We start from the raw sequence: 22,769 nt of genomic DNA, 5'->3' as shown, positions 1-22,769 counted from the left end.
CTGGTGCAACTTGAGGCCATTTCGTCTCGTCCTATTGCTAGTTACTTGGGAGAAGAGACCAACACCTGCCTCACTACAACTGCCTTTCAGGTAGCTGTAGAGAGTGATAAGATCTGCCCTCAGCCTCCTTTTTTCCAGGCTAAACAATCCCAGTTCCCTCAGTGGGACTCATAGGACTTGTTCTTTAAAACCCTCAACAGCCTCATTGCCCTTCTCTGGACACACTCCATGTCCTTCTTTTAGTGAAGGGCCCAAAACTGAACACAGTACTCGAGGTGTGGCCTCACCCGTGCCGAGTGCAGGGGCCGATCATAGTTTTGAGGCTTATGCAAAGGTGAATGTAACTCCGGTGTGTGCTAAGTGAGGGGTTGTTTTTGTTTGCTTGTGCCTGGCATGTAAACACCTGTAATACAGTGTACTGATGTTTCTGACTTCTGATACAGATGGGCCTGTCTGAAATGTCATTACCTGAAACCTGAAAAGCCTTTATTGTTGCATGCCAGGGTCTATTTTTATTGCGCGGCACGATGCTTCACTCAGCTATGATCACTAGCTCCCCGTTAATTTCTCCTTTCCATTCCGTTCCTCAGAACGACTTTCTGAGCAGCCTCTGATCTTGCCGCTGCCCCCCCAAGCCGTGGCAGAAACAGCCTCCCGCTATCTGCAGAAACACCCTTCCCTCCCGCCCCGCGCCCCGGCAGCCTCCGCACGGTCCCTGTCCCCATCGCCCCGGCTGCAACTGCTTCCTTTATCTGTGCTTACCACCCTTCCTCTGTCTTTTTGCTCTGGCATCAAGGTCTAGAGCAGCTTCCTGTAATATTTTCTGTGCCACTTGTATCTTAACTTCTGCCTCAAGTAATCTCTGCCTCTGGTGAGTGTTTTCCATGTCACGTCTTTCTGCAGACCGTATATCTTTCTTCGCTCCTGTCCCTCGCACTTCCTCCAATCCTGCCGAATCTCATCTCTACTGACTTGTGATTTTAGGGTTTCCTGTTCTCAGGAGCCTGTATCTCCAGGCAATATAATATAAACTGCCAAACCAATTTGCTTTTGACCTTCTGATTAAAGTAGAGAAGCTAACTTCTGCTCTGTTACACTCGAAGGATACGTTGCACATGTTGGTTTCTCCTGCTTTTTTTCCCCTTCATGTTTTTGGACCGAAACCTGCTTTGAATCATTGCTGCAGTTAAGCCTTTTCACAAGACATCAGTCACAGGCAACATATTCAACAGCTTGACTATTAAATAATAATGTGCATATATAGGAGAGTCTACAAGAAATTGCAAATGTTTTATATATTATGTCTTGAAACTAAAAAGAATGGGCATCGTATAAAAAATATGGATGTAGTTTCATAGCACTCTATGTATTTCCGTTTGCTTAGGAGAAATCAGGACATTTAGTGAAGATTATGGTTTAAACATATGGACCATTAAAAGATATGTTTTGGAAAGCAGATATAGGAAACAGAACCACAACTGAGGATTTATTTGTTCTGCGGTCCTTCATTTAACACCAAGCAGCATCAATGTCCAAGTCAAGACAATTTATTACAAAATTTGCTGCTTTTTCCTTTTAGGACAGGATAAAAGAAAAATGCAATGAATAGATTCGTTTTAACTGAGATTAATGAGAGATTCTTTAAAAGTGTAAATACTGCTCAATATCCACGTATAAAATTTTTCTCATAGTTTTAACACACCTAAATGATGAAAGAATGATTTTTGTTTTCTATTAGTTTTTAAAAACTCCATTTTTCAGTGGTTTTCTCCATGGGAAGAACTGGATTGGAAGTTTTCTTTTAAGCACATTTGTCAAATTCTGTCCCTGACCAGAAGAATGTTATTTCTCCGTCTTCAGCTGCAGCCAGAAATAACTCAGTTGTGATGGGATACTCTTAGAGGTTATTCCAAAACTGAACCTCTGCTGAGAGACCGAACTTCAAATGAGCTGCAGCCTCACACGTCCCTGTGTAGTGGCGTGCACGAGAACATGCCTATGCAGATGCCCCGTTCCTTTGAAATCACTGGCTTAATTTCCAAAATAAATGTACAATAGGATTACTCCTGTGCTGAAATGTGTGCCAAAGTTTCTACAGCATCAGGAACTTACTGAAGAAATAAACTATTAAATAATCAGGCACTCTTACCCTTTGCCCTCTGCCACCCCACTCAGGTCAGTCTGTGTATCAGAGCGCTGAGCTGACTCTGGTTTCCATTTAGGCAAATCTTCTAGCAATTTTTTCTAGACCAAGAACATCGTAACTCCAGAAAACGTATCGAAGGTAAGGGAAAACTTCTGTATCTTAGGACACAAACAATACATTTTAAATCCACTGCACTTCTACATCCAGAAAACCAGTAAAATCAATCACAGAAATGCTGGTGCTGGTCCATTCTCATTTCCCAGCAGTGTGTACTCACCTGGTGAGAAAATACAACTTCAGGGGATGGGAGAAATGACATCTGCTAAATCCATGGCAAGCAATCTCTACTCAGGACTTTGGGATTTACACCGGCTGTCAAGCTCTTCAGAAGGATGTGAAGGTGGTAGTTAGAGGGTCTCATTTTGCCTCATTTTTTGCTGTACGTACTCACATTACTACAGCTGCAGTCCGCGTAAGCACCCGAGCTTCTCAAGGGGTATCTATTGCACAAGCAGTGTGGAGCAGCAGGTTGCTTGCAAGCAGGGCTCCACAGCCAGGACTTGCAGAGCCCATGTCCCATGACATCCTGGATGTGCCACGAAAGATGGTGCTCAAAGAGATCTTGGAGCTACACTGTCTGCCCAGGAAAATGCCAACAGGAGTGCGTGTACGTACCTGGATGGGTAATTGCCCATTATATTATTTTATTTCTGTTCCGAATGTGGCATTTAAGGGTATTTTAAGCCATGCTGAGATCTCTAGTTACTTAAAGTTATGCCAATCCAAGAATACCCAGTTTCCTCATGGTCCTGGTTGGAGCCAAGCTCCCTCAGTTTGCTTTTCTCTGATTCTGCATTTTCTGTGCTTAACTGGGAACACAAAGCGGGAATGTAGTCTAGTGGAAGATGTCCCTGCTCGCTGCAGGGCAGTTGGACTAGATGAGCTTTAAAGCTCCCTTCCAACCCAAACCATTCCATGATTCTGTGATTCTATGACCCAGGGCTCAGAGCGACCTGGTGCAGATGGCTGTCTCCAAACTGGTCCCCACTGTATTGTCTAAGGGGAGAGATCATCACTATTACAGAACAGTTATTCTCTTCTGAAGCAGTTTTCTCTGCCTCTTCAGAAAAACATTGGTCTGAGCACCCTGTCGTGTGCCACTGTCATCGCTGGGATCTATGCCCTCAACAAGAGCTGTCTTTGAGTCTCAGGCACCTGTTGGACTTAAAGTTCAGCAGAGGTGTATGTCCCCATGAAGCCACTCGGTCTTAATCATCTGCTGAAGAACTTTGCAGAGCTGATGCCAGGGTTCATTCATGTAGCGGGTGGTTGGAGGGAAGTGGTAACTGCAAAGACCTACAATGGAGAGTTGGAAAAAAATTAGTTTCTCTCCACGTAGCACTGACGTATCCTCCACAGAACACCCTTGTTGTATTCTTTATCCCCCTATTTATATTACAAATCTGCCTGATAGAAGAAATTTTGGTTTTCAGCTGCTTCACTTGTGACCGCCCTGGCTGTTTTCCCTCCTAAACTTAGCCTGAGTAAATATTTGACTTTGTCCCCTAAGCCACTGCATACCGTTGTGTAACCTAATAAACCCTTTTATTTCATTAGCACCAGTTTATCCAATGTTCTGGACTAATTCAGAGTGGATTTCCAAGAAGAAAAAGGAAGAACATGTTCACAATCACAGACACCTCCTCACCTGTTTACAACAGGCAACATGGGTTCTGCAGGACAGAAAAATACCGGCAAAAAACACCGCATCTCACCTTTCTGCAATTTTCTCCGTCCATATCAATTTCCTGAACTAAAAGTCACATCATTCAGTGTTTAAATAAAAACGAAAGCTAAAAAGGAAGGTCGCTGTTTTCCTCTGCCCGGTAGGGATTACTGGAGCAGGTTCTGCACTTGCACGTGCAGCGATCGCCTCCCTCTCCGTGCTCTGCCTTAGCCTTTGGGGCTGGACACGCGCATGCGGGAAGCGACGACCCCTGTCTTCTTTTTAGCCACTTGCTTCAGCAGTGTGCGATCCTTGTAAGCAAAAGGGGAATTGAGAGGGAAAGGCAAAACACCACGGCAGCGACGAGCCCGCGTCCCACGCCTGCGTCCTGCTGCCATCTGCTTGAACTCAACCAGGCAGCAGCAGTGGGGGATTTGGGCAGCAACCGCCCCGTGCCTGGCGCAGGCAGGCATAGTGCTCAGTAGGATTTTCCAGGTTACACCAGAAAACCTTGGGAATACAATGCCTTATAAAGATACGGAAAAGGCACAGCTGCTCTTCCAAGGAGCTTTGTGTCTAGGTGAGGAAAAGACCTATCATAAATGGCTGAAAACCTCTGGAGTCGTGAGAACAACCCGATGCAGTACAAAATCTGCTACAGCATAATAACCCTTCCAAAACTCTCTGATTTGTCTTAAACTAAATTTGGACTGGCAGCAGGAGCTTTATCTTGTAGAGTATTTCTCTTCGTGCAACCACTGTGGCCCTGATGCAGTATTGGCAATTGAAAAGCAGATTCGCCGCCTTGAGGACCCACAATGACAGAGGCCTCCAGAAGCCACCCAGCTCTCTGCTGAGTCAATAAAATGCCAGGATCCACTCTGTATTTGGTGTAATTCAGTGCTCTGAATTACCCTCTGAACTGCAGCTTTATGTTCAGGTGTTACCGCACCTGAGCTGCATGTCCAAAGCAGGCGGCTTGAAAATAGCCTGACATCTCTTCTCATTAGAAGAACAAGGACTAATTGGTAGCACTCCTCACATGGCAGGCTAATTCATACACCTTTTGTGAAACAGTTTTCAGTCCTTTTGTCATTCTGGGTATAAAAAATAAAATCAAAGGACTGTCTAAACTGATCCCGTTTAAGTAGATAGCTGACACATTTTCATCGCTGCTGTGATATTGCTGTGTGCTGCCAAGAGGGCCTGGGGAAGGGGATCCGAAGGAATCGCTGTTTTTTATAAACAAATCAAACAGTGCAAGAGTGTGTTCAAGCATAAATTATTACCAAAAGTGACGAGAGGACAATGTGGCTATGATACACTGAGATTCAGAGCCCTTTCCAAGTCAAAGTGCTGGTAAGCTGATCTTTTGGGTCGCTGTCCTGGAAGTCCCTGGGGCACATCAGCTCCTCCTCGCAGCAGTAGCAGGGCTGCTGCGAGAAGACACGCAGTCCATTCTGCTGTTGGCGTCTGGAGCACCAGACCCAAGGCATAGGTTTCTCTCTGAGACACAGATGGGGATGGATCCTCACAGGGTTTAATGTTTGTCATTCCCATAGTATTTAGGTACGGAGCAGCAGTGTCACGTGACCCAAAGGCAGAATGGCTGACCCTGCCATGCAAATTTATGACTTGGTGTTTGCTGAAGTGGAGGCCGTATTGCGTCTACACAAACCAAGTAGCTTGTCTGGTAATTTGCCTGTTCTTTCTTTCCAGGGTCCATTGCCCTCTGCTCACAACAGCGGTGAGAGACGTGGCAGCAGCATTGTCCGTTGTGAACAGGGACAAGCCTCTCTTTCTGAAGCAGGCAGGTGTCCTCAGAGCAAGGTGGGGAAGGGCTGGAGAAGGCAGATCTGCTCCACGATCTCTCCAGTGGGGCCACAGGAGCTGGAAGCACGAGCAACGCTTCTTTTCACCTCTGTGTCCAGGAGATTTGAGGACCTGTGAAACTGCTGGATGCAGTAATTCAGGATTAGAAATGTTCTATTTGGACAGTTTCTACAATGGAGGGTACAAGGAGAATCAAGGAACTGGAAGGACCATGCCGAACTGATACAGACACTAGGGACAAGACCTTTCTTCAAAGATTTCCCCACGACTTGGTCCTTCTGAGGGACATTTTCTGAGCCATTTCCAAGGGAGAAGGACCTTTAAGAGCTTAGCCAGTCTTTTAAGAGTCATCTTCTGAAATCATTCATAAATTCCTATTAAATATTCACAAGGCTGCTAGGCTACAAAACAAGGACATCAAAAAACGTTAAGGAAAACAAAATAGATGGTAATAAAATACTTGTCCTCTTCTGACTCTTGCCCACTTCTGACTCTGATCTGTCAAGGTCAACTACAGATCCAGAGAATGAGCTCATGTCCTGCCTCTGCAGCCTGGCACAGCTGCCGGGGCCTCTCACTGAGCCAAGACTCAGCACAGCTTCAGCCCCGCACTCTGCCCCTGCAAAACCTGCCCTCGCCCAGCGAAAGGCATGTGGCCGGCCAGGCACTGGCACGGGAAGCGCCCAGGCAACTCTGTTTTCTTCCCTATTCCATTTCTCTGTGTCTCCTGGAATGTGTTTGCACATGGTGGAAAAAATGCAGAGAGCAGGGAGAAGCATCCAGGAACGTCACCCTCCCTGTCCCCGTCCCCGTCGGTGCTGGGCTGTGGGGCCAGCAGGCACGGCAGCTCACGCCAGCGTCCATACCCAGGGAAAGGCGGAGGAGCCCCTGACGCCTGTAGCAGGTGAAAAACCCAGAGATGAGAGGAATTCTTGGGGTAATACATTTTTGGAATTAAAAAAAGGAAAATGTATCATCTGCACAGACTCAGTTAATGCAGGCTCACAGCGAAAGAGGCAAAACCTGTTTTGATCAGAAAACTGGCTTGCAAGGAGTACAAAATATTTCACAAACTTTCGAACCCGTCTTCTCCTCCACATTTTCATTAACAGGCATCTTTTATCCTGCCATAAACAACAGCAACAAGACTAATTAGTTTAACAACAAATGGTTTTATTGACAAAAAAGAACCCTTTGAAATATACATTACACTCACAAAGGATTAAATTACACCCTATTATCCATTTTCCATAAAATCAAGATTACTTTGATAAATCACGACTAATGTTATCTTTGGCTGATAAGAACTCTGCCTATTTGTATGGCTTCTATAAATAGCATGTTCTGATTTTTTTTTCTCCCTAAATATAGTCAATGATACAGTCTGCCAGGCATTTTCCTGCAATTTGACAACACCACATCTGTGAAGCAGGCAGCAAACGAAAGCTCCTTTGTCTGAATATGAAACAATCAACGGCCTTTTTTTGTCAGCTGCTCTGCAGTCGTCTGTCAAGTGCATTTCAGCCATATCTTGCTCGATCAAGGCTTCCTTACTGCTAAAGCAAAGTGGTCAAAATAAACTTCTTTTTTTGTTAAGAGAAAAGCCTTTGCAGTTCATCTTTCCATTGTATGCAAAGCCTGCGTGACAACTGCAGCGCGAGGGGGTTGTACTCTCATTTAGGACTTGATGTACATAAGAGAAGGGAGAAGTGTGCATTTTAGGTGTAAAGGGTTCCTTTGCACTTTGTCTTTCCACAGCTTTGCATCACTGGGTTCTGCAGATTACTACAGATTTACTCCTGTCATCTTTGAGGGGACAAACAGTTGGTCAAGGACCGAGACAGAAGCAACGTCTTGGGTTTACTTGAGCCCTACACCAGCTCTATGTAACGTGGCTCTTTACTCAAGGATGGGATAGCTGGGGTATCAGATGAAAACCTCAGTGTGACAAGAGGCTCACCCACCTTTTGAGCATTTGGTAACCACATACCTTGGGCTAGTGAGAACATCCCCACTGGAGCACCAGCCCAGCAGCCTCGCTGGGCAGCGAACACCTGGTTTAGCTCAGCACAAGAGCACAGGTTCTCCTTTAAAAACACTTCTGAAGAAGTAGTCTAATTCCGAAATACTGAAGTTGGCTTCCTACCATGCAGCAAACAGCTGGAGAGATCTGCCCTGCCACCCGAAGGGCATCGCCTCTCCACCCTTCAGGACAAATACCCAAGTTCAAGTTACATTCATTTCCTACTTTTTGAAATTCTTTCAAGAAACAAATTGTCTCCCATTTCAACTACTGCTTTGTGTGTCACTGGGTGACTCAAAGCATCTCATTTTACTCCAATCTACACAAGGGTTAGAATTGTAGCAGGATTGTCTTGAAGTTTAGTTTGCAACGTGCTTAAGAGCAGCAGGGAAAAGACGCAGAGGTTCTGGAAACCTTTAACAAGTAAATCCAATATGCAAGGCAGTTCAGCTATACGACATAACTTTCACTTCCACTGCCAGTTTCTTCTAATCTGCATTTTGAAAATTCTTCAAACCCTTCAAATGTAACATCAATTTAACATCAGTTTGTAACACCTAACCCTGCCACGGCTGTTGTGGATTGGTGCCCCCATCACAGGCAAATGGCTCTTTTTCTGCATTTTCCCTCAGAAACAGGTGGCAGGAGATTTCAAACAAACCCACACCCATGTCTGTGTTGCTTCTGGAGGGTGTGTTTCACTCATGGAAATATGTCTAACCCCTTTGTTTAATTTTCAAAATTTTATAAGCTTCCCACCCCCTGGGCTGCCTGCAAAGTGACTCAGCAAGACAAGCAGAGGGATCAAAGAACAGCTAGAGTTTTTTAAGTGAATGGAAAAGTTTAGCGGTTCTGAAAGTATTTTCCTCCAACACATATTTCAAAAACTCTAATAAAAATAATTACAGCTGAGTCTATTAAATGCAGGGCTAGAGTCATAAATCTCAGAAAATAGGGAGGAACACTCTGAAATGCTGCAAAACAAATGTATTATCACCTTGCTAAACCTCCTTAAGCTTCTCTTTTCCTATAATAGAAAACAAAAAAATCACTGTGGCTGGGCTGCAGTGTGCTTGCTATAACTAGAAAAACTTCTGTATTTTATTTCCATAGTGGTGTGCATATCTGTAAAGAGGGGAGGAGAAAATTGTCCACACAGGATTGAACACAGAGGCATTGTCACTAGAGCGGATGAACCACCTCGGGTCCAACCCAAACTGCACCTGTAGCGTGCTGTTTGCTGGATATTCTGTGGGTGACAAAGTCCTGGGACCCTGATTCTGTTTCCAGGACTCAGGTATCGGAGGTGAAAGATATGGTCCCTATGTAACAACTGGAGGACGATATAGACCTTGGAGCCCTCACGTGGATGCCACAGGGCCAAACTCCTCCTTGCTTGCTCTACCTCACGCCTCCCGTATTTTCCACTGATTTATGCACAGCTGCTAAATTCAAAAGACAAGAAATAGAGCTGTCCCATCCCATGCCACACAACAGCCAAGGGCCTGGGTGCTCTCCAGGAAGGTGGGAGTTGTCGATTTCAAACTCCTTCGGCTCAAACTCAGCTCTCCCACTTCCGATGAGAGCGCGCTTTGCACCAGACAACGATGCAAAACCAGGCCTTTTACGCATCTGTTCCCAGAACTGGGCTGTCAGAGTGCCAAATGCTGAGAGCACCGCCTGCTCTAGGCAGTATCCGAACCCCTCTCTCTGCCCAGTTTTCCCAAGCACGTTGCTCCCCAGCACAGAACACCGGACTCCCTCGCTGAAGGCGTGCCCCGCCGTACAAAGTGTTTAAGGACCAACGGCAGAGGTGAGCACCTCTTCAGGCACCGTGATGCCCGACTCAGACCTGCAGCAACTGGTCGGAATGCGGACCCAGTACCGGCACCCAGAATGATTCCATTTACTGCAGCACTTACGGGTCATCCCATCTAACTGTGCAGCTGGAGGACAGCAGCTTCACAGTTCCTGGTGTGCAAATCCTGGGAATTTGTAAAATAAAAGGGTCAGAAATGCCCAGGTAGCAAAGGCAGGTCAAAGTCTAATCATCCTTTCCTTCCTCTTCTTAGGAAGGCAAGCAAAAGGAAATAACAACATGGAAGACAGAAGTCTGTAAATCAAATGCTTTTATTGATGTTCTTTCTCGTTTGTGACTCTCTGTCATTTGCTTCAATTGCACAGACCACAATTAGTGACAGACTTTAATCTTTAGAAGTTACAGCTTTATATAGCTTCCGCATTTTTATTAAGAGAAGATAAAATCATGGATAAGTCTCTACAGGGACTCATTCTTACTAATCCTCATGCAAACTACTGATTGAGTATTGGAGACTGATGTTGAGTGTAATTTCAGGAAAAAATTCATTCTTATGGGTATATTAATCTAATAACAAGCTAATTTATAATCCTTTCACAACTGATGTAATTTTCACATATTAGATAATAATTACAGGCATATTAAGCAATATTAACATTATTAAACAACAATGAACAGCCTTCTGAATATATACTATGGTAATGCAAAATGATTAATTTAAAGTGCCTTACCTAGTAAAAGAGCACAATTTTCCATTAGAGCTTTTCTAAGCTGCTACAACTTGTTGTCTTACAGGTCTGGAGTTTTTAAACAGAGTGAATCTAACATTCACATTTATCCAACAACTCCAGGGACTCTTACACTCTCAAATCTTTTTCTATCACACCAACAAATAATGCCCATTTGGAAAAGGAGCTATTGCTTTATTGTAGTATTACCAAGGAAGCTGATTTCTGAGCACATTGGATATATCTTGTGCAATGAGTTTTCCAAGAGACTAAAATGTATTGCTACTGCTCTTTTCTATTTCTTGCTCTTTTGCAAGCATAAACTAAACTGCAGACTTGGCTGCCTATGTATTTTATATGGGGAAGAATTACTGATAAAAATAAGATGTTAAGTTATTCATTATGAACGACTACTCCCCTTGATGTATATAAACAAGCCACATGTAATACAAGTGTAAACGAAGGCAACTGTAAAAACTCTGTGGCACCCACACAACGACAACGAGGGGAAAAAAAAAGTGAAATGCTTCCCATGAAACACTTAGCTTAAATGATCCTTTAAAAAGAAACAAACAAAAAACCTAACCCCAAAACACCCTAAATTCCTTTTACTAACTTCTTGTTCCCTGAAGGTTTCCCTATAACAAGGTTTTCATGAAAGAAGAGTATGTTTAAGGAATTTGCAGAAAATTATCGTAAGGCCCAACGGAAAACCAGTGTCCTGTGTATCTATTTTCTTCTTTTACTGGAAGCAAAGGTACCCTAAGTCATAACTCTGTATATAATTAGGATTTTGACACAGAGCAGGTTCAGCTTTGCATCGAAGGAGAAAAGAAATGAAACCTTCACTCACGGCTTTCTATGCATCAGCCTAGGACAACTCCAGATCCTGGCTCTTCCACGTAATTCCCAGAACAGCCTGTGGCTGCCACAGGTGAACTCCACTGTAATTTTTAGGAGCACCGCAGCAGACATATAAACCACGAAACTCTCTTGGCAGATTACTGACTGAATAAATGCTTGTAGTAGAGCAGATGGACTTCTTCCGTACCCAAAAAAAAGCAAAACAACACACATGTACATGTGAAGGAGGAATGGCCATACTGCTGTGCAAACCATTTTCCTAACCTACATTGTTATTGGTCCCAGCCTAAACAGATCTGCAAGTTCAACTGATATATGGATAACTACAGAATGATTGCACTAAAACAAAATCCTTCCAGTAAAACAAAAATATACAAATAATTTAAAAAATTAAGTTCCAGATTATGTACAGGCATGTAGGTCAAATATTTTTCTTACAGAAAATACCAGAACTAGCAAGTGATAATGGATTCCAAAAAAGCACACACATTTTGCCCCAAAGATTTAATCAACAGGATTTGAAAAACAGCATCAAATATTCTGAAATGATTTATCAGACGTAAAAGTGATGGACTTGAGACATTCAAAGTATATCAGTTGTATTAAAATAACAGTTATCAGCATTTAGTGATGATAGGCTGAGAAAAAGAGTGAAAGAACACGGAAAAGAGCAAATAAAAATATTGGTGAGGTCATAAGAGCCACTGGTTCAATCTCTAGCTGAAAGGATTATGTACAGTAAGGAAAAAGCTTCTTTCTCCTTTACTCCCTTTTTCGAAGAGATTGCATATTGTCAAGGTCCATTTCCATTAGAGGAATACATTAAAATAATTTTTAATCTATATTCTATTTTCTTTATAGAAGGTATTCAAAAGACACAGGAGAGACTAGACTTCTGCCAAGCAGATTAAACAAAACTGCACTCCTACATATTTTAACCATACAATTACACATCAAAATTCAAAACAGAAAAATAACCCGATGCAAATATTCAACAAATACAGAATTACGGGTTCTGATAAGCCTGGGGAAAGCACGACTATGAAAGGAGCGCCTGAACTTGATGAGGAGATCTGTGTAGTATGGTTTCTGGTTCCTTATATTCGTTTGAAGGATCCATCACAGCTGCATATAACTCACTGTAAGCTCTGCAGACCAGTTCTGTTGACTGTTTTATTATCTGCTCTCTAAAAAAAACAAAACAAAAACGATAATTTGCAAATCATAGGGAATATAACTGTACTACATACAAAGAATTAAAGACAGACACTAAAAATAAATGTGTCAGTTACATTAAAAAGCTCTTTTACTTCAATTGTGAAAACAGCTTAAAGTTTTAAAACAAAAGCAGCCTTCTTCATCTCTTTGTATTGTACATAGATAAACTCACATATATGGTCTTGATAACCAAGAACCCAGCTTCTTTATTTCTGCAATCAGAAATAGTAGAAGGATTTAATTTGCATAGATTAGTTTTTCACCTGCACTCCCCCCTGTATCTTTTAAAAGACTGATAATCTTAGTTATCCACCTTCTACCCCCTGTGGCTTCTTGCTGTCCTGTGTAAATACACATCTTTTTTTTCATCCACCAACAAATATATGCTATTTGCTTTATATTGGCAGCACCTGATTCCATAATCAGTCAAAAAGGAAGTGACAGCGGTCAGAGATTTAAAACTTGCTACAGTCTTTTACCAACAATGATATGAAGGCTGTATCTTGTTATTTTTCTGGATCTAAGTAAGTAACAACGCACAGAGACTGGACGCTAAATTTCACTGGGAAGTTCATAATTTTTTAAGACAAACTAGTATTTTTATTTTACATTGCCCATTGAATCAGTTTACTCCAGTCACCATGGTGATGTGTTTACAGTTGCACATGCATTTTTATCTATCGGAAATAGTAGTTACAGCTGTTTTACAGCCAAACCCGTGCAAGCGGTGCACCAGGAGAAGCTGAGGAAACCAAGGTAACCATGAATCCAGATTCAGCCCCGCAATCATACGCAGCAAAGGAACAAAGACATCAAAACTGCATTCACTAAAATCAGGGCTGAATCTACCAGCTGTTGAGAACAGACAAGTTAAAGGAATCTCAAAGACCAAGTGCGTAGAACTTTGTCTTTTCAGGAAATACTAAGAAACAGAAGCTATGAGAAAAAGGAATAAGAGACAAAACCTGCATTTTATTGTGATGCAAAGTATCCAGTTTTCCAATACACAGGATCAACTGCCAGTATCACTACATTATTAGAATACCTGAAAAAGACTGGCCTTATAATAGCAAATTTAGACACACTATTATACGGGAACTATATTCAAGGTGTTCAGGTTAAACAACTGTGTCTGAACACAGTCTGGGATCACTAAGCTACTGTAACACGACAATCTTTTAAGAAAGTATTGCACGCAGAATTTGCATAAAACTAACTGTATTGCACCAAATGACATTAAAAGAAAAAAGTTCATTAAAATATTCCAGAGGATTGAACAGCATCAAATGAGTCTTTCCATCAAATAATGTCAGTGTGATTAATCAGTACATTAGGATTTCAGTTGCCATAACAACATGATACATTTTATCACTAACACAAATGGCAGCATTTTCCAAAAATAGTGATTCCAGCATTTAGTTTCTGTGATCCAACACAAAAGAAAAGAGCCTCTCAAAAGCAACAACCACATAAATAAATATCTTAAAAAAAAAAAGCTTAACACATTTTAAAGGAGCAAAGTAATTTGAAAGAGCATGCACTGGCAAGTGTTGGAAGGAATGTTCTTCATAGTTGTAAAGCTTAAATGCTATTGCCAGTGTGTATATAATACACTTAGCAAAAGCACGTTGTCTGATTTTGAGAACCAAATAACTCTTGGGTTCCAACTTTACCACCAGAACAGTGATCACAATTATGTGATTTCAAGGAAGATGTCTTTAAAACTGACATTAAACGTCTGCAGAACTAACTTGAAATTTTCATCTACTATAGCCAGAGATTAAAATTACAGTACTGGTTAAATGTTTTGCTTGAAATTTGAGAAACTTCTGAATTTTAAGGTTTATTTACTACAGAAAATATTGACTATTAAGATTGCAATTCTACAAGCATGCATCTCTGTAAATAGGTATCTTTACTTCAGAAAGATTGCTTGTGTTTAAAGCCACATGTCTGAAGGCTAACGGGCCAACAGACTATTTTTTTTTATTCTGAGCAGAGCCTGACCTATAGCATTGACTTACAGCAGGTTAATAAACTCCTGCATGTGAGCCAAGATGTAGCAGTTACAGCAACCATCCTTGCAGAGGACCTCCTCTCACCTCTCAGCTGCCCACTGTTGCAAGACAACATGAATTCAGCTTAAATTGTGCTGAGAGGTTTAAAAAGCTTATCAATGGGATAAGGCTAAGAACGCATACATGACCAGTGTATTGTGCTTCATCTGACAGAAGAAATGATTGTCAAAATAATTTCACTGTGCCTGAGTCTTCACGGTAGCACAGTCTACCTCTGAGAAACTGCTTCCATATTAGCAGTAAAAAATTGAGGCTTTCAAAATACATTTACTGTTATTATGATTTTTAAGTAGACCTACATTAAAAAAAAATAATACCAGCGGCTAAAATACAGATTTAATAGCTTGACACCTAGAAGCAGAAGCTGCAATGCTTCACTGACATTACTGCTCAAGCTACCCTGTTCGATCTACACTGGAGCAGAACAGCTCTCGCACCAGGGTCAGCTCTGCTGGCTGAGCTGAGGGAATGGTAACCCCAGCAGAGAGGCCCAACGAACTACTGAAAAGCACCAAGCGCCGAGCCATGAACCAGGAATACAGCATGAAACTGGAAGTCTTTGTATGAGGAGAACCTGAGCAACAGAGCAGCAGAACCCGCCAGGTGGACTAGATGATCACTGTAGGTCCCTAACAACTGAACTATTCTACACTATTCTGATAAACTCCCAACGATAAATAATTTTTTCCTTGACATATGTCACTTTTTAATTGCGAGATGCTGTAATACAGTCCCGCTGAGGACAGGTATTAGTAATGAGACTCCAAATATTGTTGCATTACATAAAATGTGATGTGCTAGTCTCAATTTCTAGTATATTCTGTAACCTGCATTCTTCAAAAAAGTGTGAAAAATAATGTCAAGAGAAGTTTTTTGATCAGTGCAGCATGTAATTCTCTTAGTTTAAGTTCTATAAAATGCCTTCATATGGTTCACATTTAATTGGAAAGAAATTCGTGGCACTTTCCCTAGCCTTAGGGTTTAGTTCTATTCAAAAAAACAAGAGGAGATAAATAATAAAGCTCTCACTTCCATACTTCAAAGAAGAAATCACCGCAAAAACATATTAGGTGAAAAGTAATCTCAGCACGACATTCAATGAGACAGAATGCCAATACTCTACAGCAGGCGACAACAAAGTTGAAAATTCTAGACTTGATGCAGCAGTGGGGATAAAAGAAATCCTGAATGGAGAATTACATATTTCATCTCTCTTTGGAATGCTTACAAAATAGTTCTAAGCCAATTTACAACTAAATTGACAAAAAACTTCCTACACAGCAGAATATGTTCAAAATAGATGAATGTAATTCATTTGGATGGTGTCCGTTAAATCAAGACTAACTACTTCAGAAAGTTACAGAATTACATATTCCTCATTGCTCGTTCAAAAAAAGGAGAGTCAGAACAAAATTGAATTGTGACCTGAAGGACAATGCAAATATGATACCAGCTGATAACTTAGATTCTCATCATGATCCACTAAAACCTAATCAAATTCATCTTTCTGATCATTATGCGAGCATAATAGAAATTCAAAGGTAAGGTACTTACTTCACAGTGGCACTCAGAAGGAAATTCAGCTGGGACATTAACAGACTATCTGGAGCAGACAGATAGCGATCAAACTGAGCCTAGGTTGGGGGGAAAAAAACCGAATACGAGATCAATGTATTAAAAAGTTGCTGTGAGGTGAAAATAGGTAAAAACTCAGATCTCTGAAAATTGATTACATTAAAATGGTACCTCCTTATTTGAAAAAGATTCCTCTTTTTCTATATTTAAGATAGAGCCTAACACAACATACAACTGTTTAAGGTAGAACTTTATAGTCCAAATCAAATGTCTAACTTCAGCACCTCTGTCACGAAAATTTTAAGTTTCTGACTCTGAGGAGTATGGGTGGACGGGCAAATAATGGAAATCCAGCTTCCATAATTACCTAAGTGTCCTGTCCAGCTGGTGCATGTATGTATGCACCTCTGAACACCAGACCTAGTCTATTCAGCGCAGAGGGAATACAGGAGTCTCCAGACAGAAATCTAGTGTGTCCAAGTTACACGTGTTGCACATTTTATATATTTTTTTTTTTACATGCTGCTTCTTACTTTTTGGCAGGGAGTCATTGCTAATCTAACAAGCACTTGTGCTGGGAAGAACAAGAGCAAGGGACCTAGTTCAGATTCCTCAAGTTGCTTCTAGGCCTACTTCTCCTCCTTCATACAATACAGTGGAAAAAAATGTGGTGCTTTGATTCTAGTAGTTTGGAGAGGACAACACTAAGAAAGAACATTACTGCTGTCTTCAACTATCTATCACAGAAGTTGTGGAGGCCCCATCCCCAGAAGTGTTCAAGGCCAGGTTGGATGGGGCTTTGAGCAACCTGGTCTAGTGGCAGGTGTAGCTGCCCATGGCGACAGGGTTAGAACTAGATGACCTTTAAGGTTCCTTTCCACCCAATCCATTTTATGATTCTATGATTAAATGGGGACTACAGAGAAGATGGACCCAGGTCTTCTCACAGGTGAAATCATGAGGAACACCAGACACATACTACACTGAAGAAAATTCTGATTAGTTAGAGGAAAAATTCTCACCAGGAGTGTTATCAAACACTGAACAGATTACCCAGAAAAGCTGTACAACCTCCATCCTTGGAATTACTCATTCAGGAAAGGCCCTAGCCAACTCCGTATAATGATGGCAACCTTCCTGAACACTGGATGAATCTTCTCAAACTGGTAAACCCTAAAATCATAGAAACATAGAATAGCTTGGGTTGGAAAGGACCTTTAAAGGTCATCTAACCCAACCCCCCCTGCAACGATCAGGGACATCTTCAACTAGATCAGGTTGCTCAGAGCGCCATCCAACCTGACCTTGAATGTTTCCAAGGATGGGCCATTTGCCACCTCTCTGGACAACATGCTCCAGCGTTTCATCACTCTCACTGCAAAAAATCTTTTCCTTCTATGCAGTCTAAATCTGCTCCCTTTAGTTTAAAACCATTACTCCTTGTCCTATCGCTACAGGCCCTGCTAAAAAGTCTGTTCCCGTCTTTCTGATAAGCCCCCTTTAAGTACTGAAAGGCTGCAGTAACATCTGCTTGGCACCTTCTCTCCTCCAGCCTGAAGAGCCCGAACTCTCTCAGCCTTTCTTCATAGCAGAGGTGTTCCATCCCTCTGATCGTTCTTGTGTCCTCTGGACCTGCTCCAACAGGTCCATGTCTTTCCTGTGCTGAGAGCTCCAGAGCTGGATGCAGTACTCCAAGTGAGGTCTCACCAGAGTGAAGTACATAAAATCCACATTCACCCACACATGTAGTAAATCCACATCCATCCATCATTTCAACGTGCAAACTGGCTGGATGGCTGGGACCAAAGAGTGGTGGTGAATGGAGCTAAATACAGCTGGCAGCCGGGCACAAGTGACTGAGACCCGGAATTCAGTACTGGGGCCAGTTCTGTTTAACATCTTTATCAAGAAATCTGGACAAGGGGTGGAGTGCTCCCTCAGTAAGTTTGCAAATGACACCAAGTTGGGTGGGAATGTCGATCTACTTGAGGGTAGCAAGGCTCTGCAGAGGGATCTGGACAGACTGGATCGATGAGCTGAGGCCAACTGTATGAGGTTCAACAAGGCCAAGTGCCAGGTCCTGCACTTGCGTCACAACAACTCCACGCAACGCTACAGGCTTGGGGAGGAGTGGCTGGAGAGCTTGCTCGGCAGAAAAGGACCTGGGGGTGTTGGTTGACAGCCGGCTGAACATGAGCCAGCAGTGTGCCCAGGTTGCCAAGAAGGCCAACAGCATCCTGGCTTGCATCAGGAATAGTGTGGCCAGCAGCAGTAAGGAGGTGATGGTGCCCCTGTACTCGGCACTGGTGAGGCCGCACCTCAAGTACTGTGTTCAGTTTTGGGCCCCCCACTACAAGAATGACATTGAGGTGCTGGAGCATGTCCAGAGAAGGGCAGTGAGGCTGGTGAGGGGTCTAGAGAACAAGTCTTCCAAGGAGTGGCTGAGGGAACTTGGGGCTGTTTAGTCTGGAGAAGAGGAGGCTGAGGGGGACCTTATCGCTCTCTACAACTACCTGAAAGGAGGCTGTAGTGAGGCGGGAGTCAGTCTCTTCTCCCAAGTAACTAGCGATAGGATGAGAAGAAATGGCCTCCAGTTGCGTCAGGGAAGGTTTTGGATATTAGGAAAACATTCTGCACCAAAAGGGTTGTCAAGCATTGGAACAGGCTGCCCAGGCAAGTGGTGGAGTCACCATCCCTGGAAGTATTTAAAACATGTGTAAACATGGCACTTAAGGACATGGTTCAGTGGTGGACTTGGCAGTGTTAGGTTAACAGTCAGACTCAATGATCTTAAATGTCTTTTCCCACCTAAACGATTCCATCAAAAAGTGGGCACAAATGACTAATGAGTCACGCACAGTTCTCACTAACTTTCTGGGCTTATCTGCCCCTGTTCGGAAAGCAAGGGAGCTTTACCCGAGAGAGAGGTATGGACTTTACTAGAACAGCATTTGTAAGCACGTATGAGCAACTTAAAAGGCTGGGACCTAGAAAACATTCAGGTTCAGTTGGGAGACAGTGAATTTGCCTGGCAGTACTCCCTCCACATGGTTTAAATCCTGGGAAGCCAACAGAGGCTGATAGATGGGATTTACATGGGTTTGATTTCAGCATACCGAGTTCCATTCTGGTTAAAGTGTATTCACACAAGCAGATATCAAACAAAGTAATGAAGAAAATAAAACAGTTGGATTCTTCTCTAACTATTCAAGTGAAATTAATACGTACCGCTACAGATAACAAAGCTACATATATATAATTTAAAGAGATGGTCCCCAAGTTGTAATCTTGAAATTCCTTGTTGGTCTACAAGACCATGAAAAATAGAAGGTCTTTTAAATGCAAAATTTATGAACATTGATAAGAACACACGCTGATCTGAGTAAACCACCGAGTGCTCTGTGCCAGAGCTGCGTTCATCCAAACAGCTTGGGAATCACTGGTTTAAAACTTGAACAGATGAAAACAGGCTAGACAGTTAGGAGATTCAACATATGATTTTTTTGAAAACCACTTTTTCTAAAAAGTTTTCTTTAAAAAGATCTTTTTTTCGTGGGGGCATATGTGTACTGCTGGATGAGTAGGCCTTGTTTACACTTAAAACTTCAGAATAAAGCTAAACTTGGCTAAGCAAGAAGAGTGACAGATCATATATTATTGACTAGTGAACTATGATACTGCTATCTCTATGCAAAATAGCCTTCACACACTCTAAGGAAAAATATCAGCAGATAATTTCTTTTAAAGTATATTGTAGCTTTCAACTTAGAAAATATAACTGTGACATATGCCCAGCACCTAACTTCTGAGTTTAGCTGAACTATTTGCACAAAATCAAAGCCTTAGGACTAAAACTATAAATGATAGCAGAACCTACATTTCAAAGCACACAGGCAAAAAAGAAACTTTGGTGATTAAAACTAATTAGAGCTAAGTATTTGCTTTTAGCAATTTAAGATGACTCATGGGACGGTATTCTTGTTAAGCAAATTACTGTTTCTCAAGGCTTAGAAACTAATATTCTGTTACTACCTGTTCATAAATAATTTATGTACTTATTACTTCAAGTGGTCAAATTACTACAAATGAAGAAAGTATTCCCAGACATATAATTTAGCTATTCTTAAAGAGAATGACTGGTTAGGTGAGTATCTACTACATCACACAATTAACAGTATTCTTTCCCATGTCACAGCATTACAACCATAATACAAAAATGTAAAATGCTTACCATTGCCACCTTCAGAGACACAGAATCCATATTTGGCAAATTTGAAAGAGGACCCTAAGAATCAATAGTCAAAGAGGGGAAAGAAAAGGGTCATACTAGCATACGGAAAAAGATAAGAAATCATAAATTCTACAGTTGGTTCAGTACTAAATTGTTATTTGGTCCTGCTACAGGATCTGAAAGGCTTGGAAACTGAATCACCATATCAATACTGAAATGCTCTAACAGTTCATTTGTATTCTACAGCTCTCAAATTAAAAACTCAGAATACCGAGTTCTTAGCATGTCCTTTCAAGTCCTTTTCTTCCTTCTTCACCATTAAGTGATAAACCGAAAAAAGTGTTCCACAAGGTCCAGGATAAAAACTGAACTGAAACTGGCCACATCCCCTTGGTGCTCCAGAATTGCAGGACTACTTCCCTCTACTCACCTGTTCCAGGACCGTGCAGAATTCAACCCTGCTTTCCAGTAAATGCTCTGTGCTGGTATGACATTACGATGTATACATTCTGCCTAACCTCCTAGCAAATCCTGTGACAATGTCACCTCTGCAGACCGACAGCTGGACAGATATAAATTAAAATTGCTACATTCCATCAACAATCTGCCTTGGTCGATTTGAAATTGGTTTTAGAACAGGAGATAGGCTCATGAATAGGAAACCAAACGGAGTTATTAATCAGAGTATTTATACATTTATTTATTCATCTTTATACACAAAAGTCTGTTGAGTTTGGGTACTTTATGCAAAATTATTGGCTGAAGAAACAACATAAAGCTCTCCAACAGAATTCTGCTTCCTCCAGAAAACACTGTTCTGCACCTTCACAAAAGATCACAAAAGGACACAGGCACAGCTGAAGGGAAGAGGGGCTGTGTTAACACCTATCATTTAAACTACTGTGGTTCATGAGAATGGAAGAGCGTAAGCTCTGAATTCCAGTTTTCAGTTCACTCTAAGAAATCTCAAGTTTTCACTCTCAGAATCTCACTGTCTTGGTGCTAGAACAGCTAGAGTACAAAAGAAGAAATTATTCCAAATTACTACTAAACTCATCTGCCAATTTTTCACAGAAGAAAAAAGCACTAATTATCTAATGCATGCAGGGTATCTATGTACGGTGCTCTAGCATGCAACAGAAGAAAGCTGAATGCTATGTGTGCAGGAAATCCAGTATGTTCTAGGTGTCATGGAAGTGGTATACGTACACTCAGTGTTTGTGTTTTAAAGCCAGTTTGACTCTGACGCTTTCTGAGGCATATTACATTACCTGTGCAGTTATTCTGAGAACGTACAAGATGTCTGTGGTGTACAAAGCCCGTTGATGGTACACAGATAAGATGCACAGGACTGTTGCATACCAAACCTGCTAGGCTTGCTGAACACAAAGTGTAGGGGAAATCTGTCATTGCAAAGTGCCTTTGTCTAACAGTCCTGGTCCCATGAGAAAAGTCAACTGATATTACTGAGCTTTTGCTTTCAGAGGAAGGGAGCTTAATTTGCAAAAATATTAGTGCCAGAAATCTTCTAATTGGCAAGCATGCAGCACCTGCTCAACACGTACAGTATATATAATTATGCTTACCTGTTGCTGTTTGTGCTGCTGCACAGAGTTATATATGTAACTTAGCCCAGCTCTTGTTAACACGTAGGAAGCTTGTTCATTTATGAGTGTGTCTAAATGAGCTTCAATCTGAAATTATAAGCATAGAGTATTTATAAAATGGGGATGAGAATATTAAATAGAACAAGCCCTGGGGTTAAAAGGTCTAGAAACACAAATAAGAAACACAAATTAGAAGCAGAGTGATCAACAAAGAAGGAAAATCCACAAATACATACAGAAGAATTATTTTATCCATTTACATTTTAAATATTATAAGGAGCCAATAATAAAAATATAGATAATTCTTTCATGTCGAACAAAAGAATCTGAAAATTCAGTAGCACCAAAAATTAAGAATACCAAAGCTCCAGTCTTAAAAATTGCAATATCATTTTATCTTGCTACAGTTCTTTGAAAATATGTGATAAAAATCATCCAACTCTTACTGAAAATATTGACAATGGCATGGCAGTTTTATAATAAACAAGAGAAGGAGACAGTCTTTCATATGGAAAACAAAACTGAAACTAAATCATAATCAGTAATTATTTTAAATTCAATACTGATAAACATGTATTTGAAAAAAATTTACTGAAAGAACAGCAGACAATGAAATCACAGATATCAATTTTGCTTTAACTATCTTCATATGAAAAAAGTCATAAATGTATTTTACATTATTCATATTGTCTTCACTTTGCAGAGAAACCTAATCAATAAATCCAGTCACAGCAGCAGCAACCATTTTGTAGTCTGAGTACTCCTGGAAAGGTATTTGGGTATATACACATTATTACTTCATTTTTACAGATAATTACCACACATTTCATTTATTTTTCTTCCAATCCTAAAGAAAAGCAAAAATCTATAATATATCACAGTCTAGTAACATGTAGGATTTCCGTGTGATATTTTAAGCGT

At 41.3% G+C, this 22,769-nt stretch overlaps 1 protein-coding gene across 1 annotated transcript in view; it reads right to left on the bottom strand.

The window, feature by feature from the left end:
* Positions 1-9,840: 9,840 nt before the first annotated feature.
* The window catches only part of COG6 (component of oligomeric golgi complex 6), a 64,641-nt gene continuing 51,712 nt past the window's right edge, over positions 9,841-22,769 (bottom strand). The window contains exons 16-19 of the mRNA XM_075420875.1: positions 21,828-21,935; positions 20,242-20,295; positions 15,990-16,069; positions 9,841-12,326 (exon numbers count right to left, since the gene is read on the bottom strand). Of these exons, the coding sequence (XP_075276990.1) occupies positions 12,179-12,326; positions 15,990-16,069; positions 20,242-20,295; positions 21,828-21,935 (390 nt within the window). The 3' untranslated portion in view covers positions 9,841-12,178. The remainder of the gene's footprint in view (positions 12,327-15,989; positions 16,070-20,241; positions 20,296-21,827; positions 21,936-22,769) is intronic.

Source organism: Opisthocomus hoazin, chromosome 1 (assembly GCF_030867145.1).
Source record: "Opisthocomus hoazin isolate bOpiHoa1 chromosome 1, bOpiHoa1.hap1, whole genome shotgun sequence".
Taxonomy (NCBI): domain Eukaryota; kingdom Metazoa; phylum Chordata; class Aves; order Opisthocomiformes; family Opisthocomidae; genus Opisthocomus; species Opisthocomus hoazin.
This window is presented reverse-complemented; position numbering and strand designations above follow the sequence as displayed.